Source organism: Bombus vosnesenskii, unplaced genomic scaffold (assembly GCF_011952255.1).
Source record: "Bombus vosnesenskii isolate JDL3184/JDL3185 unplaced genomic scaffold, Bvos_JDL3184-5_v1.1 scf7180000013265, whole genome shotgun sequence".
Classification (NCBI taxonomy): Eukaryota; Metazoa; Arthropoda; class Insecta; order Hymenoptera; family Apidae; genus Bombus; species Bombus vosnesenskii.
In genome coordinates, this window is record NW_022882925.1 from 6,322,246 (window position 1) to 6,339,269 (window position 17,024).

Genomic DNA, 17,024 nt, shown 5'->3' on the forward strand with positions numbered 1-17,024 from the left:
ATATGTATTGTCTTGTTGTATATTGATTGTCTTAATATTCGCATTGTTAATTTAAGATTATGGAATTGAAATTGAATAGCGGTTAACTAGAATTGCCAGGATAGCTTTACTAATCAATCGTAGACGTTGTAAATCTGAGAAAGCATACTGTGATATGATTTCACACACGTTTATACCGAAGAAAGCCCGTTGCAAAAAGCTCGTGCAAGTTCGCCTGTCCTTGTATCACTCGGATAGAATCGCTGGCACGCTTTAGGTGGTGGCGCGCGTGTTACGAAGGGCAGTTCGCCTCCGGCCGCCGTCGAGTACGAACGGATTGATACGACGTTTCTCGAGCAACGCGAACCTCTGTTACAGCTGTGTGTTATATTCTCGTGACAGTTCAGTGTCCAAATGTGCTACCGGCTACCTCCACCCACTATGCAGACACTCACGTCATTTATGCATCGTTCAACGTGACTATTCCTGACGGATAGTGATCGAATGCTGGAACTTCTACATACACGTTGCACATCTGGATTTTGGCGACTTTACTTCAAGTACAGGTATGTTTTACACATAATTGGATATCTTAGAATTAAGTAGTTTTCATGCAAGATTTTTGACGTTTTAACGCCAGACTCCGTCGATAATATAGGATTCTATGGCATTTTATGTGGGTTTATTGATATTAAAAAATTGTATCGCTCGAATGAAAGATCGATTGTTATGATAAAACTGGTGTCAGTGTTCTATAATAACTTTTGGAATTAATAGAATCTCGGTGATTGGTTAACGTATTTGAGTGTATGAAATAATGACTATAACGACTACAAGAAATTTGGAGTATATTTTTATCCATAGCTTGTAACATGCTAATGAAAGATTTGATTTCGTACTAATGAAAAACGGAGTTCATAACATTTATTTGAAAATCAAAGTAAACCAGAAATAATTCAATAATTTCGCGAATTTAACAAGAATCAATAGTTGAATTCTTTTTCATATTTATTTCGGAACTTTTACAATATGCATCGAAACGTGAGAGTTGATTTGATTGAATCATTAATTTAACAACGCTGGAACGCAATATTCCTCCCTTTCTACGTAGTTGAACAGAAGATACTGTGCATACCAGAAATACAGTAACGAGTTATACTTTTATCTTTGTGTGTAGCAGGGGATTATGAATATATTATTCTGATATTTTCTGTACGATTCTGTACCATGGTATTCTCTCGAAAGTCCGACTCCGGTCTACGGATTATTCATTAGATAATGAAATGAATTATTACCATTGTAGATTTTAAATAAAAGTAGCAAGCTAAAGAGAGATTAATTAATTAATGTAGACCACATCATAGAAAAGGTTTTCCCATCGCGTATAATTTTGATAACAACGTGGTTTAGTAGGTTGCAATGCGTATCTCGTAAACATGCGTGTTTATAATTTTTTGTAAGAAATACAAATTCGGGACCCTGTTTACATGTTGAAAACATATTATTTCGTTCATTTCGAGGATCTCGTCATTTTATCAACCATTAAATGTAATATACATATATATAAAGGAATTCCTTTTATTTTGAAGAATTATCTCTAACTAAATAATATTCATATTCATATACAGATTATTCAAATTAATACTTTCGTAATTAATGAGTCTTAGGGCTCTTTTGTATAAGATTAATCATTCATGGAATTTGATGGATATTTAATTACCTTCTGATTAATTGAACTTAGAAAGTAGTCAAATTAATTAAGCTCAATTAATGTATCTTCTAACATATATTATGACATAGTTTGTACAATTTTTACATTTAAATTTTTAATTAAGCAGCAATCTAGGAACAGAAATAATGAAAGTTTTCAAACAAAGATTACCAGTTGTACCAAAACTAAGCTGTTTTAAATAAATTTTGCAGAAGGAAGTAAGGGAATAGAGAACTGAATAATTACGGGTTAATTAGACGTGACTTTCAATTTTGTAACTGTGAAAGAACATTTTCAGATAAATTGTAATTCGTGGTCGGCGAATTATTATCTCCGTGTAGATGATTCACAGGACAGGGAAATAAACGGCTCAATATTCCCTTGTGTATTCGCAAGCCGAGGCACGCCGCATTTTCCCCGCAAATTGTTTACGTCTTTTATTTCCGGAAACTGAGCTACGCTGTTACTATTTACTGTGAACCTGTCAGTATGGTGGCGAAGAGGATAAATGATAGCGTTGAAATATATGATAACACGCTAGTATAAAAATCTTACGAGAAAACGTTATGCCAACGATCATACACGTTAATTGTCATGAAATTTAAGGATTATATTTATTGGAAAATTTAAGTCAATGCAACAAACGTAAACGCAAACAAAATTTCATGTGATTAGTATAGAAATATCTTTAGTGGATGTTAAGATTTTAGACATTTTTGTTTAAGTCTTGTTAAATCGAACGATAATGTTTTCCTTCAAACATTTTTTTAATAAAGGAGAATTCTTTTGTTGAATTTTTTTAAACCTTCTGCGAAAATGTTTCTTAATTTTTACAACTACGTTTTTTTAGTTCGCACCCATTTCTATTCGTGTTTGAACATTTCATATGTAATTTACAAACGTCAATACACGGTAGTTTCAGCTATAATCTTTGTTTTATGGTGCTAATGAACGTTTTTGTTACCATGGGTTACAAAAAATGTTAAAAACGTTGAAACTCCGCAGTTTTTGAAAACTAGGTCGCGTTTAAATCTCTTTTCATATGTCACCGAGTCGTTAGAACAAAGTTATTCGTTTTCCACTATGTTCATTTGCCTAGCTATTCTTGCAAAATAACAAATTTCAAAGTATAAAAATTACATTTTAAATGAAAAATATACATGGCGAATCATGATCCTCTTTACGTAAATTTCGAAAAATGTCCTTACGTACCTTTATCCATAAAACTTTTCCGGTTATTTCGTGCTATTAAAACGGATAAGTGCCAGGACCCAAAAGAAATCATAACTTCATTGTATTAGAAGTTTTATTCATCTCCTTTAAGTCGACCAATTTAATGAATGCTGGAGTCGGAGATTTAAATCGGACGATCCTAAGTAAACTTAGCATGAAGATCGACGTTTTAACAGGAATAAGTACGAGTAAACGGAAAGAGAAGCGGCTCGGGTGCGCGTTAATTTATTTAAGTTGGAATCTATACGAGCGAAGGAATGTAAAAGAAACAGAGAAACGAGGAGGAGAACGCTCAACGTTATTCCGAAATTGTTCTATGGATTTCTCGTCGCGAAGCTTAACGATCAAGAGGAGTCGCGCGGACGTCTCTCCTGGGAAATTACGAATTACATGTTTTTCAATTAAATATACCGAGACTCGTCTACTGGGAAATACAGAGTCGACGCGTGGAGAGGGGTGACGAAAAATCAACCGCGAGATTCGCGTTTGCTCGTTGATCGCGAATTTTAAAGAAGCCGCGTTCGATCGTTTTAACTTGATATTATGAAATGAAAGCAATTTCCTGATCTGATTGCGTGCATTAAATTTAATTCTATTTCATTCTGTTTGATAATTTTGGAATCGGTAACGCGTTGCATTAACGACACGTAATATATTTTGGGGACAGTATAGATTGGAAGCATTTGCGTCTGAAATGATTAATTTCTTTCCATGATCTCTTGTTTGTAAAGTTTAGAGATTATTTCGTAGAAATGTCAGAAATATTTATTATTGTTGCAATACTTCATTCGATATTCGTGTTTCTTTTTATGCATAATGCAAAAGGAGTATAGAAGAATAATTGCCCAGTTACGCGGTCAGCTTATTCTTGTTCACGCGGGAAGATTAATCTTGCATTGTAAAGCGGATTACATTCTTCGTAATAGATTATCTTTAATGATAAAACGATACAAATGATTTCACGATGAGCATTACTCCATGATTGATCACCGACTCTTATTGAATTTGTCCAAGAATGAATTGCCATTCCATTACTCACGAGAGTTGCGAGTTACAGTTCTAGCAAAACCAGATAAAATCTTGCATGGCGTACAAAATTGTTCAGGATATTTTGAAGAAATAACAAGAAATGCTTTCTCGCATTAATCTAACGTAGGAAGAAATCATTTTGCGATTGAAAGCAATACGGCAAGAAATATAATATCCGCAGCTGCTTGTTCGATCTTTTCAGTGAAATCAGAATTTCATGTCGACGAAATCGAGCGCATGTTATAAAATTCAACTAACGAGAAGAAAAATCATATACGACAAAGAATGAAACATTCGGAGAATATATCTTTCAATTCATCTTTCCCATCTTCGTATTGGAATTTTTCCAATAACGTGTTTGCTTTTTGCGAATCAACAGTTTTCATATTTTTTCCCCCACGACCGATGTAAAAAATAGTTTCCAATTACAGGATCATTTCTCATGCTGCAATTTATACGAATCGACCGGGGCTTCTCAATACTTTTGGTTTAATTAATTGAAAAAAACTGAGCGTTGCAGCGTTCGAAGTTCAAATTGCTGCCTCGTCCGAGAAGGATACTCGAAAGATTTTCGTTCTTGTTAGGAAGCAGTTTCGAGTGGTTATTTAAGTCTGTTCCGCAAACGCAAGCCGCTCCTAGGCTTGCACGTTTCGCGGGCCATTTTATTCGCTTCTTTTTATTCCAACTTTCCTCTTCCTTTTCTCCGCCGTTCTCGTTTTCTTCTCTCTTTTCGTAGACCGTTTCTTAAGTATCAGGTAATTAAAAGTTCGAACCCACTACGATTCACGCCTGGAAAGATCAGTGCCAAGCTTGCTCTCGCCTTCTTCGTTCACCTTTCACGAGTGACACGCGGCCCCTCGACTTCCTTTCTTTTTACACCCTTGTTTCCCTTTTTCTGATCGGTTTTTTTTTTGTTGAAAAAGTTTGCGGCTGTCACGACAGGTTCGACGTTCCGATGAGAAAAGTTGAAAAATCCCACAGTGGTTTCTGAGCGAATGCCGATGGTTGTTCTAACGTTCTTTAATGTTCTCTCGCTTTCTTGGAATGCTCTTCACCGGGACCTGGAAAAACTGTCTTACGCTTTTGAACGAAAACTTCTCCCTCGCTAGTTACCAATGAATTTCGACTGAAAGAGATGAAAGCTGCATGAAATATGGTGAGGATTTAATTACGTCTTTTAACCATGATTTTTAGGTTACTTTATTTCCTTTGAGCAGGGCCAAATGTATACAGTATATTCATCACATGACCATTTTAATGAAAATACTACTTTATCTATACCTACAGATTTTTTACACGTGTTAAATTAATTAACGTTAAAGCAAATACATTGTCTTTCTTTCTATAGAAAAGGAGAAGAAAACAAACATAAAACAAAGAATTTGTTTCAAAATAATATATCGTTGAAATCTTTCACTGAGCTGAGCTATCTTCTTTGTCTTAAATTGCATTCAACATATAATTTTTTCATTGTAGAAGCAGGAGGTATATTGTAAATGAGAAAGTAACACGATAAAATTGAATATTTGTCGAGCTAGAATGGAAGAAGCCGCGAATTTCGACGAGAAGCAGAAATCGTTTTGGAGAGAGTTGAAAAACGCGCCATTCTTGGATGGAACAGTGCGGTCTGGGGAAAATGATAGGTGCAGACCGTTAATGGTTTTTTAGTTATGCAGAGAAACCATTAAAACGTTTGCCCGCTCTCGAAGAAATTAATTCCAATTGCCGTTATCGCGGTGGTTGAAAAAGCTGCCTACCTCCCAGCTAGTGATCGCGGTATGTGGATGCTAGGAAGGATACCATTATCGCCACCACATTTCCCACATCGTGGGTGGTTCGGTTGGGCTTCAGAGGAAACTTGAGTTCTTTTTTCGTATTACTTCACGTTCTCGTGCACGAGTATGGAATAACCGAATAATAGAGAACAGTACGAGCAATAGGATTCTTATATTCCAAAGTCTGCGATATGTGTTCGATTTAATTGGATTCTTGTTAGTACCCCTCGATATCGTCTATGAGCGAGAAAACCAGAAAAAACGAAACAATAATGGCAATACCATATTTTATATTTTCATTAGCCTGTGAAATGAATTAATTGTTCGTAAGGAAAGTAAATCATCATACTCGCGACTATCTATTTTTCTACCAAGCTTTTATTTCTCGAGTTGAAGTACCGACTTTGCGATGATGTTCCATAAACTCATTCTTATTATCGGATAATTATTTTTATAACGGACCATAAATATTCATTTTTATATCGGGACAAAAATAATAAACGTCCGATTGGAAAATGAGCACGAGCGTGATGACACCTTTTACCGAGCCATCTCTTTGCTCCACGACTCGGTAATTTTATGTGCTTTACGTTATCCTTCGATCGATAGGATCACCATTATCTGCTTCTAAGTCTTTAATATCTGGAATCTCTGATATTTCCCCGGCTGTTAGTGCTTCGAAGAAATAAGGAATCTTTCATTGTCATTGTCTCTTTCGTTTCGTTTCGTTCCCTTCCTGGTGACCCAGTTAGAGGAATAAAATTGCCCTTTAAAAGGAGCTCATTAAAATACTCGTCGATAAATCGACGTTGCCTCTTGCTAATGAAGCTTCCGTAATTCTTCAGAAGGTTCGCCGAAATTATAAACAAAAAAGAGAAAGTGGGTTAACGCGATCGAAAAGTTGAATCGACAGCGAGGATGTGGACGACGACGGTTAGAAAAGAGAGCGGGGCAATTTGCGAGACGTAACTTCCGAAAATCCGTGGATTTCAATGAGTGCTGGTGGCACAGCTGCTTAGAACGAGCGAACGGTGTAAACTTCTCGACGGAAATTTGCGCGACGACAGGAAGTCGCCGGGGCTATATTTACGAAGACGGAAATATTCTCGCGGAAGTAAATTCCCGTTTACGATGCCACCCGGTGCCGTTTCGAAAAAGCTTTATTCCGCTGCATGCGCGTCGCTTAAACATCAGGTCACCGGTTATAAGCTGCGGTTTCATTGTATCGTAAAATTACGCCAAGTGTGAAAAATACGAGCCGACAGGTATCAAACGCTTCTACTTAAAATCGAAACGGCATTCCTCGATGCTGTTTCAACCGTGTCGAGGAACAGATGGTTTTATGGTATAATTTATGTTTGCCATTCTATGAAAGACGTGTTTGGAGAAAGTTCGGGAATATTGGCCCGCTTGGTATGTTATCTACTAAAATAATACACATAAAATAATGATTATCGGCGAAATATAAACAAAGTTGCAATACGTAATCTGCTGATACCAATTTTATTGACGTGTTCGTTAATTTCATATATTTTATCAAATAAAGGACTTGTGAAAGGAGGAGTAGTAGAAATTCTTAGAGTCTTATGATAATATCCGCACAAAGTGGACCAAAAGGTGAAAAATTCGACAATCGTCTAGTATTAAAATTGATTCTCTGGAATATCAGTAACGGTGTTAATTTATCGTACAAATCCCCAATTCTAACAAGAATTTCATTATCTTTTCTCGCTTTGAACAAGCTTCGTACCAGAGGGAATTGAACCGTGAACAGGATAAATCCAGATTTTATCCATAACGAGTGGAATAAAAATTTAGATTGGATCAGGTTTCTTCGAGAATATTAAGGATCAAATGGAATCCAGGCATATGTCTGTCATTCATGAAGCGGTTGGACGCAGTAGTTAGCGTTGCTCGCCATTTAAAACAAATTCACGCGGTGGTTTTTTTCCATCCCCCTTTTTCATCTATCCGGACCGTTGTCAGTCTGATCTGTTTCACAGTCAACGAATTCCGTACGCGTCCGTGTCGGAACATCCGCTGTTCCGACACCAGCATCGATAAAACTAGCTCAGTGACATTTCTGATCCGGTAAACAACCGGCTGCGCTATTCTTTGTTCAACCGAATGCCAGTTTCGAAAACGATGAACGGCCGTCCCGTCAGAACTGTAGCATCGATCAGTTTTACGTTGCATTTCGTTTTCTGTAAGAGTGATTGGTCGAAACGAAACGCTATCAGATATTAGGAAATGATAACAAATATTTATTTCAGAGGTATTTCGTTTTGTTTTTAATTTTATTTCCACTGTTTTTATTTAATCCACACAGATGGGATTTGGATGAAAAAGCAAAGTTAAACGAGTATCAAGTAACTCTATACCGTTGCAATAACGTCAACGCTTTTTAGTTTGCTTTGCACGAAAGAAAAAAATTATTTGATGTTGACGTGCTGACAGCGTTTGACAGGGGAAACTTTCAATTTGATTGCAAACGTTCCTCAATCAATTATTTGCTCGCGACTACAACTTTCGTTTCAACGTGGGAATCAGTGTTGAGCACCAACCGCGAGAATTCTCATTGCGAATTAAACGGCGGTGGCACGCGACGGTCACGAGAACGGTTCCCAAGAGGCGTACGATAAAGTCAAACTCGATGGTACCTCGATAACTCGCTTATCGTGGTCGGATTATTCGCTTTCGTCGAACGAGAACGACAGTATCGTTAGCTGAGCGACAAATGGCCACCGGCTTGAAACATCCTACGTTTAGACTCGCTGTGAAAATGGAGAGCCTTTATCATATTCATATTCATCTTCTTTAACAATCATGATATGTAATATGTAATATTATTTTTTTATAATATCAAAAATTTTGCAAGGAGAAATCACTGAGAAATATTTACCTATATAAATATGAATAAATGTATATATAAATTTATTTATTTAAATTATGATTTCAATGAAGTACTAACTTTGTTTTTCATTTTGTTCTTTCTAGGATGCTTAACGGAAACAATAAGACACCATTCCAGGAGCGTCGTTTTATATTCAAGGGCGCACTATGATGAATACGTGAAACTTTAAGTATAAAAGTGACGTAGGAAGAAAGACAGTGTATTGAACTTGAGAACAAATCGTATAAGAATGTGTCGAAGTTCGCGAGAAGTTTCTAGCCGAAAAGAAAGGAGAGGATGGTTGAAATCGGTGAGATGATTCCATAGATTATGTAGAATGTTTTCCTGAAGAGAGTGCGGAATCCCATAGACGAAGATGTGCTGCTCGGGTGGCCCTGGTGGCATCAGATTGACCAGATGTGGCGTGGTTTGTGGAATCGCGGCGCTCGCTGCTCTCAGCACAGCGCTCGTCGGTCCTGCTTGGCTTCACACCGAGGAAAAATTGAATAGTCCTTTTCAACCACGTAACTTTGCCAATGTCGTGAGTGTGCGATTCAACTTGGGGCTCTTCTTGGTCTGTCCGAAGATCGTGGCACCTCCCAACGTAACATTGAGTGAGTAGCTTTTCCTTTTACCGATGTAATTTTTGCAGGATTAATTTGGAGCTCTGTTATGATCTAGTTGATAAGTGATATGGCGAAATGTAATATAAAGTAGTAATTTTTGTATTAACACCGCGAGTGAAACATGAGTAGGTAGAACATCTATCAGTGACTCTAATATATTTGCAACCTCTTCAGATACACATGTTTGTTTTAACTATAAGAACTTGCTATTTTCAAACGTGTTAAGTAAGCTTTGAAAATACGACGAAGCAGAGAACTTAGATTTCATAATTTTCGAATTATGTATTATATAATTTTCGAATTAGAGTATAGGATTTATCTATTCAGAAATATTAGAAATTAGGGTTTCCAATGATTTCTATCCTATATGATAAGTTTATTGATAGATGGATCTATTTACAATGGATTAAACAGGAAACGATAGTTATTTAACGTGAACTAATTGCAGTAATGTGCTATAATTAAGACAACTAAATGGATAATTCACAACTCACAACTAATAGTTTACAACTCAGAACAACTCGGCAACTCAACTCTTCACTCCTCACACCTCGACTCTTAGTTAACAACTCATAACAACTCGACAACTCAACTCTCCAGTCCTCACAATTCGACTCTCAATTAACGACTCATAACAAGTTGGCAACTCAACCCTTCACTCCTCGCAACTCGACTCTCAGTTAACGACTGCCTGTTAATTCGTCCTTCTCCTGTAAGCATCCTTTTGTCTCTTTTCATAACCCCACCACGTACGTGTTCCGTAACTGTCCGCGATCATGGTCACATAGGCCTTCTTTCGCGTAACTATTCGATTGAAGGACTGACGACACATTGATGGGCCGCTCGGCCCATTGAAGTTTCCAGACCTTTTTGGCCTGTCGGCACTTAGGCTTTCTCGCAACATTCTTTATGGTTCACCCGATATTTCTTAGGCAATCTATCCACGATACTACAAGAGAAATAATATTCTGGAAAGTAATATTTGACAACGTGATGAAATTATTCTGTATTATTTAGTGAAACTTTTTGATAAAATCTGGATAGCTAAAAACTAAAAGGGGTGAGAGAAATTCGGTAGCAAGTAACAATTTTATTCTTGCTGGGAGATTCTCACTTCGTCCCATTGTTCTTTTAACAACGAACGAAGAAGCAGATAAGGTGGAAAAGGAAAACTGTTAGAATTACAAGACTATCTGTATTCATTAAACTCTTATCTTCCATACTTAGGCCTTGCTAATTAAATAGTCTGAGAGAATTAATACGCGATACCCTTTGTCTTCAACTTCTATCTTTCTGGCAAGCGTTCGCCAAACCTCAACCTTTTTCTCTATTTTCTCATGAAACTTTTCGCGAAGTTCAAGCAGGAAACCTCTATTCAAAAGATCTTCAAGATCTCCCATCAGCCTCATTCTTTTATAAAACCTTTCGCTCTTCGATAAAATTGTCGCCCAATTTAAAAAACTGAATTACACATCTTTTCAATTTCATGGTGGCTTTTCAACGTTCCAAAAAATTCTTTCCTCGATCGAGGAAATACTTTGTAAAGTTTCCAAAAATTCTATCCTCGACCGAGGAAATCTAAAATGAAATGTCAAACTTTTTAAAGCACGTTTCGAGGAAAAACATGACGATCTCAGGTAAATCATCTAGGGGAATAGTTTCCTAGAAAGTCTGAACGTTACAGATGTCTATCAGACATTTTCACAAAGTCAATATCCCAGCTGAGTTAATCCTGGCCGAGATCCTTGGTTGATCTTGCAGTTGAACAGAATTTCATCCGAAAACTTTCCTCGTAAGTTCAACACCGACAAATATAGAAAACATCGCTGAAAGTTCTCGCGCGCGTTCCGCGCTTCTGAGAAAGCGTGCCCACTCGTGGCAACTTCAACAGAAGAGGCGGCAGGGGAGGGTGGGACACCTTTATCTAGAGACTTCGAAATTTTCTGTCAGCTTTGCGCGTTCTTCTTACTCCGTAAGAAGAAAAGAGAGGGGATCCCGGAGATTGCCACCGCGTTTGAACTTTCTCGACGAGCGGGGCCCACGTTGTCTCTCAACTCTAGGGACGAAATCTCGCAGGACAAGGAGGGGTGAATAGCGTTTGCGACAGGCGAAGGATTTTCAGGAACGGCGTCGAGCGAACGTAAAAACAAATGACAGTGGCTGTAAAGCGGGGTCGAGGAAAGCTCGAGAGAAAGGGGCACGGTTACAAGGGTGGTTGCAACCACCCGGACGATGACAATTTCTTTTTATTTCCCTTGCTGTCTCGTCTCGCTCGCTCGACCAGGAGCTTTTCACTTTTATTTCTTTTCTTGGCTCTCCTACGTTCTCGGCGCCCGTGTCTTCCTCGTCTGCTTCCCTTTTTCTTACTTTCCTTGCCGTGGTCCAAGATTTTTTTTTCCTGCCATCCGCTCTATGTACGTCGTACGTGTATCCTTGTATGGGCGTGCCGACGTTACACATCAGTTTATCGCTACGTTTTCTGTTCCTTTTTGTAGTTTAGTTTGTAGTTTTAGTTTTTTGTAGCCTAGCTACTATCTACTGATTAACGATGTAAGTGGGTGTGTGCGATTCTTCGATTTTTCGGATAGGACAGGCTTATACCTTTTCTTTCTTTTCTTATACCTTTAGAAGCTGAATGGAATGATCAAGACATTGCTTTTCAATTATAAAAGAACAGTACTTCGAGCCACGTTTTATCTCTTTCGTCCATATGGCCACAGTCTTTCACAATGATCTCAAAACTTGGGTTAATCTTTCAACTCGGAGACCGAAGTTCTGTATTTCACTCTCTCCCGTTGTTTTCTTGGCGATGTTCAGAACTGAGATCCAGTTTCGATGAATGGAAGGAAAACACACGGAGAGGGTCAGCCCAAGTTGCAAGTGAGACATCGGATGCTCTTCGTCCTGTATCCCCCTGGGATCAGAGTCTTGTGCTGTTCGGCATTGTTGTCTTTCTCTTTTTTCTTCGTCTCCACGATCTGACATACCAGCACGGATGGGATTCTTGAAGCAACCGTAAGAGAAATCCACCTACCGGGAAATCAAACTCGTGTGCAAAGTTTCCAGGAATGTTTAAGAAACCATATAGCGATTTAGTTGTTTTCAAATGACGATCTCTAGAGAATTACGAAAATTGATCTCTATTTAGAAATAGAGACGAGGAAAGAAAAGATTTATCGACCTAAACTAAATCTCTAACTAAAGACAAATTCTTGTTAATACGATATAACATAATATTATATAATGATTCTGGTCGTCGTTACTTCTCAAATTATCGTCTCGTCATTTCTAAAAGGAACGTTAATGTAACATATCGCAACTTAGAAGAGGCTTCTCGAGTTTATCTTCGTGGTCGTTTTCTTCACTTGCCAACAAAAGTCCATTTCCTTTTCTTTCCTTAGAAAAGCCCAGCGGAGGTTTTCCCTGCAGTTTCACACGATTAATTTCCCTTATGCGATCAGACCTGTTAGAGCGGGGAAGATAAATCTGACGTAACGCCTGGGGATTCCATCCTGGCTCGTTAAAAATGGAAATTACCGGCATTTTAAAAAGCTGATCTCGCAGAGCGTGCGGAAGCGGGCGCAATCGGGCCGGAAAAAGTTGGTAGAATTTGGCCTGGGAAGCGAGCTCGGTCTTCCGCAAAATCTACCAGGGTTGCTAACGAGTCCTTATTATCTTCGTCATCGGTCGGTTTTCGTTCCGCTGCCGACGAATCCTCGTAAGAATCGCGACGAGCACGCTGATTTCCAATGGATCGTTGATTAATGATAGACATTAAATAAAATGCTCGGCATCGTTCCGAAATAGCGACGAGCCGGTGCTACGTTGCGAGACATTACCACTTTTCCGTCTGACTATGCTCATACTGTTACTACTGATCTCCTACTCGTTGAAACTAGGACAACATGATTGCGAACACGATAGGGGAAAATACAGGTTAACGTGATTTAATGGTCGGCAGATCGGTAATTATGTAATTTAATATTGCTAGTGGCTAATATTGATAGATATTCGTATGTTATTTGGAAAATTAATATTGTATTTTCGTTCCTTTTTAAATTAGGGATTCGTGTTTCGCGAATTTTCGACGTATCGATGGGAAGGTATAATGTCTTGTTAAAATCGAACGGTACAGAGTGCTTTGACAGGATTATATAGTGCTATTCGCATTAATGATCAGCATTATATGTTGACTGTAACGTTAAGCCCAATTCTATGTCGCGTATTGATCTCAATCGAGTACAAGGGTGTACTGATTGGCAGATCTGCAAATGATTAAACCACGCTAATTGACCGATTACCGCAATTTCGTGCTAACTAACATGATGGTAGTCTTTAAAGTAATCAAATTACGTCACGAACAAGTAACTAAACTGTATATCAATGCGCGAATCATACAGTGACCACATTCCGGTTATATCCCGGGGAATTTGGAGTTTCGCTATTCGTTTTATTGCTTAACACGAGGCGTTAAACGCTACTTAAAATATATCATTTTCCGCAGATCTCATTTTTTAAGCTTGCACACTTATTTTTTCCCTTTGTACAATTTTCTGCTTTCTCTACTACAGTCATCCTTGAAAGGCATTCAGATACGTCCGTCCAATTTTATTCATACGATTTCAAGCAAATGGTTCAGACACTCTAAACCAGATACGTATTCGTAAGTCGAATTTTTATCAGTTCCCAAACACTCTTCATATACTCGACGAAATCCTATTGCTCCAGCAATAAAGAAACAGGAGAAATTTCCTTCAATTTGCCACCGAAGCACGATCGCACGTAGAGCTTAGAATCTCGGTCGAAAAAGGAATCCAGCCATTTTCCATGTGGACGGTTAACGATTAGTTGCGAAAAGATCCGTGGTTTCCTCGGCAGCTGTTTCCAGAGTCGAACCGTAAACGGCTTTCGAATTCATTTTTCAAGGAGCAGAAGCAAAAACATTGACAAACGACGTAACGATATTATAAAACAATTGATGAATGGCTCGATAGCCAAAGGATGACGACAAAGTGGTGTGTGTATTTCTTTTAGCCCGTCGTCGCAATTCACCCTTTTGTCTTTTATTTTCATTTTCGCCCGCCGCTTCTTCTTCCATCGGCTGACTCTTCTTCTTGGCGCGTATCGTAAGCCGTACAACCTGATAAGTCGCCTTCTCAATGGAGACAAATCGTTGACGTTCCACAGTTTTATCAAAGGTAATTAATTATCGGGAACGTAACGAGCTTTACTTTTCTCCAATATCGAAATACACATTTGATGAATGATAAACATAAATATAAATAACTAAACAGTGGTGTTACGTTCATTATGAATTTCTGATTTGAAGCTGATGGTTTCATCGACTCGTTGCTAGATTTGAGAAATTATAAATAGGAGTTGAAAAGAGAAATTTCAATGAAACGGTGACTACCTACTTCGAGTCTAAAGTTTTAAACAAATATTAACGAAGTTGTTAATTATTTAGATACGATAGTAGAGATGGGAATTTAACAACAATTCCCTTCGAGTTTAAGCTGCTTCGATCGTGCTTTCGCAGAATAACAAATGGATCTTTGATACTTTCTTAAATTATGAAATTTTACCTAAAACTAAAAGCCGTTTTGCGATTCATTCACGAACAATTTTAAATCCACGTTGGAGAAAGTTCGCAATGTAGGGTATCCAAGTAACCAAGGAGGTTGCCTTAATTTATTTAGTAGATCCATTCAGAGTGGTGGTATGGGCAAAGAGCGTGCAATGCCGTTCCCTAAAGACCACCGAGTTTCATTCAGTATATTAATGTTTGCATACAAGTACAATTACTCCATTCACACCTAATCAAAAATTAAAGCTATTGATGCAAAAATGTTACCAACAATTTTCCTCAAGAGAAAATCATGTAGAATAAACATTCTTCATTCAATAGCAGAATGTTGCTACAGAAACCTGAATTTCTTCCAGTAGATATATATCATTTTATTAGTACATACTCCTAAGAGATTCCTCTATTTCTCAGCGTACAAAACCATTTTTCACAATTATCAAACTTACGTGATTCTTCTCGTTTATTCCATAAAAAATGTTTGCTCCAATGTTAGTTTCCCTTTGCTATTAAATCTTTCTCTTAATTAAGAAAAAGAAGACTTCTTGAAAGGATTGCTCGAGAATCGTCGATCGCCAATTTATATCGTCTAATGACTTCTTTCTCTTCAGTTTACTGGCCACGTGTACGCGTTTTTAGCGATGGATAAGAAGGAGGAAATTCGACAATATAAATCGCAACTGTCTCGACGCGGAGTGCACCCTTGCCACAATAATGAGATTATTTGTAATTCCAGCACCGACTGATCAAATCTTCCTAATTTCCTGGATCCACTCATTTAAAATTCCGCTCGCGGAGTGCTGTCCGCTTTCTCTGGGGGGAGGGGAGGAGAGAAAACGCGCCCATCCGAGACGACTCTTTCTGGACGAGGTAGAACTGTTGCGGAAGAAAGCTTTCGTTGCCAACTGGAGAAAGAAGCCAAGAGACAGAGAGCGAGAAGAGAGAGTGAGAGAGAGAGAAATAGCGGAGGGAGCTTAAGGGAGGAAAATTGAAAATAAACGGGCAAAACGCGACTAACGGAGTCGTATTAACTTCTAACGAGTGCTCTGAATACTCTAAATTAAATCGCCGAGCAGTTGGAAATTCGCAGATTCGGATAAAATTTTACCTTAATCCGAGATTCCTTTCTTTGTTGGTAGATATTTGACCGCGAAGATAATTCTTCACAGATGTTCATTCTCTAAGTCGTCAAATTTTTGTTTGTTATGTTGGATGAAAATTCGTGAGGTAATATAGCATGATGATAATTATTGATTGCTCCTCTTTGATAAATCAAATTTATTATTCTCTTTGATGTGGAAACTTTGCATTCATTAATGAAATAATATGCATTTATTAATTTTTGCTTTAACGAATGCAAATTTATTTGTATTAGTTGCTGTAGTAATTGCAATGTAAGGTTATGATGATAATAATGTTTGTGAATATGCGATATTTAATACACGGTAATAATTGGCATTAATTGCTGTAAAATTGTAATATTATGTAACGTATTTGGTTGACATGTGACCCACATTATGTTTGTTAAATTAGTTTGCAGCTCGTTTTGAGTAATCTGATATTCACTAGAACTTAATTAAAATAATTACTGGCAAACAATTAGCCAATGTTTGATTAAAGATTAGGTATCCTTTTTTTCATAGCAGATTACTCTGTGGATCCACTAGGTTTATTGTTAATAATTAAGCAAAGAAATGACATTAATCTGCTTTATACTCATTGATTTTTATCCTGTTGTTACAATTTAACGTAATTAACACTTGATTGAAACAAAACCCATTGATCGATTAAGCTTCTCGCTGTGTGAAATTTGTCAAGCCGGATAATAGTTTAGCAATTTGTTTGTACATCACCGGTCCGTCGTTAAAGACGATTACGTTGAAGTATAATATATTTGATCATAAACTTTGGCGGAAATTTTCAGCACCATAAAATTGGGAGAGTATTTAAAAAAATGATAATTACGTCAAAACTATTCATCCAGATATTTCAACTGAAAATTCTAATAAAAAAGTAATTCGTCAGCTACTTCCTCTGAAATCCGAAATATGATCGCGCATTTACTAAAATATAAACTTAGTCGTTGTTCTCTTAGAATGCAAAACACGCCGGTCCTTCGTATAATAAGTACTGCAGACAGTAAATTATGACCGAAATAATCTGGAAATTTTACAGTGTGTAAGACTTCACGATG

At 37.6% G+C, this 17,024-nt stretch overlaps 1 protein-coding gene across 1 annotated transcript in view; it reads left to right on the forward strand.

Annotated features, from left to right (window-relative positions):
- Positions 1-272: 272 nt before the first annotated feature.
- The window catches only part of LOC117243088, a 165,459-nt gene continuing 148,707 nt past the window's right edge, over positions 273-17,024 (forward strand). Inside the window, exons 1-2 of the mRNA XM_033510278.1 lie at positions 273-545; positions 8,725-9,234. Of these exons, the coding sequence (XP_033366169.1) occupies positions 8,997-9,234 (238 nt within the window). The 5' untranslated portion in view covers positions 273-545; positions 8,725-8,996. The remainder of the gene's footprint in view (positions 546-8,724; positions 9,235-17,024) is intronic.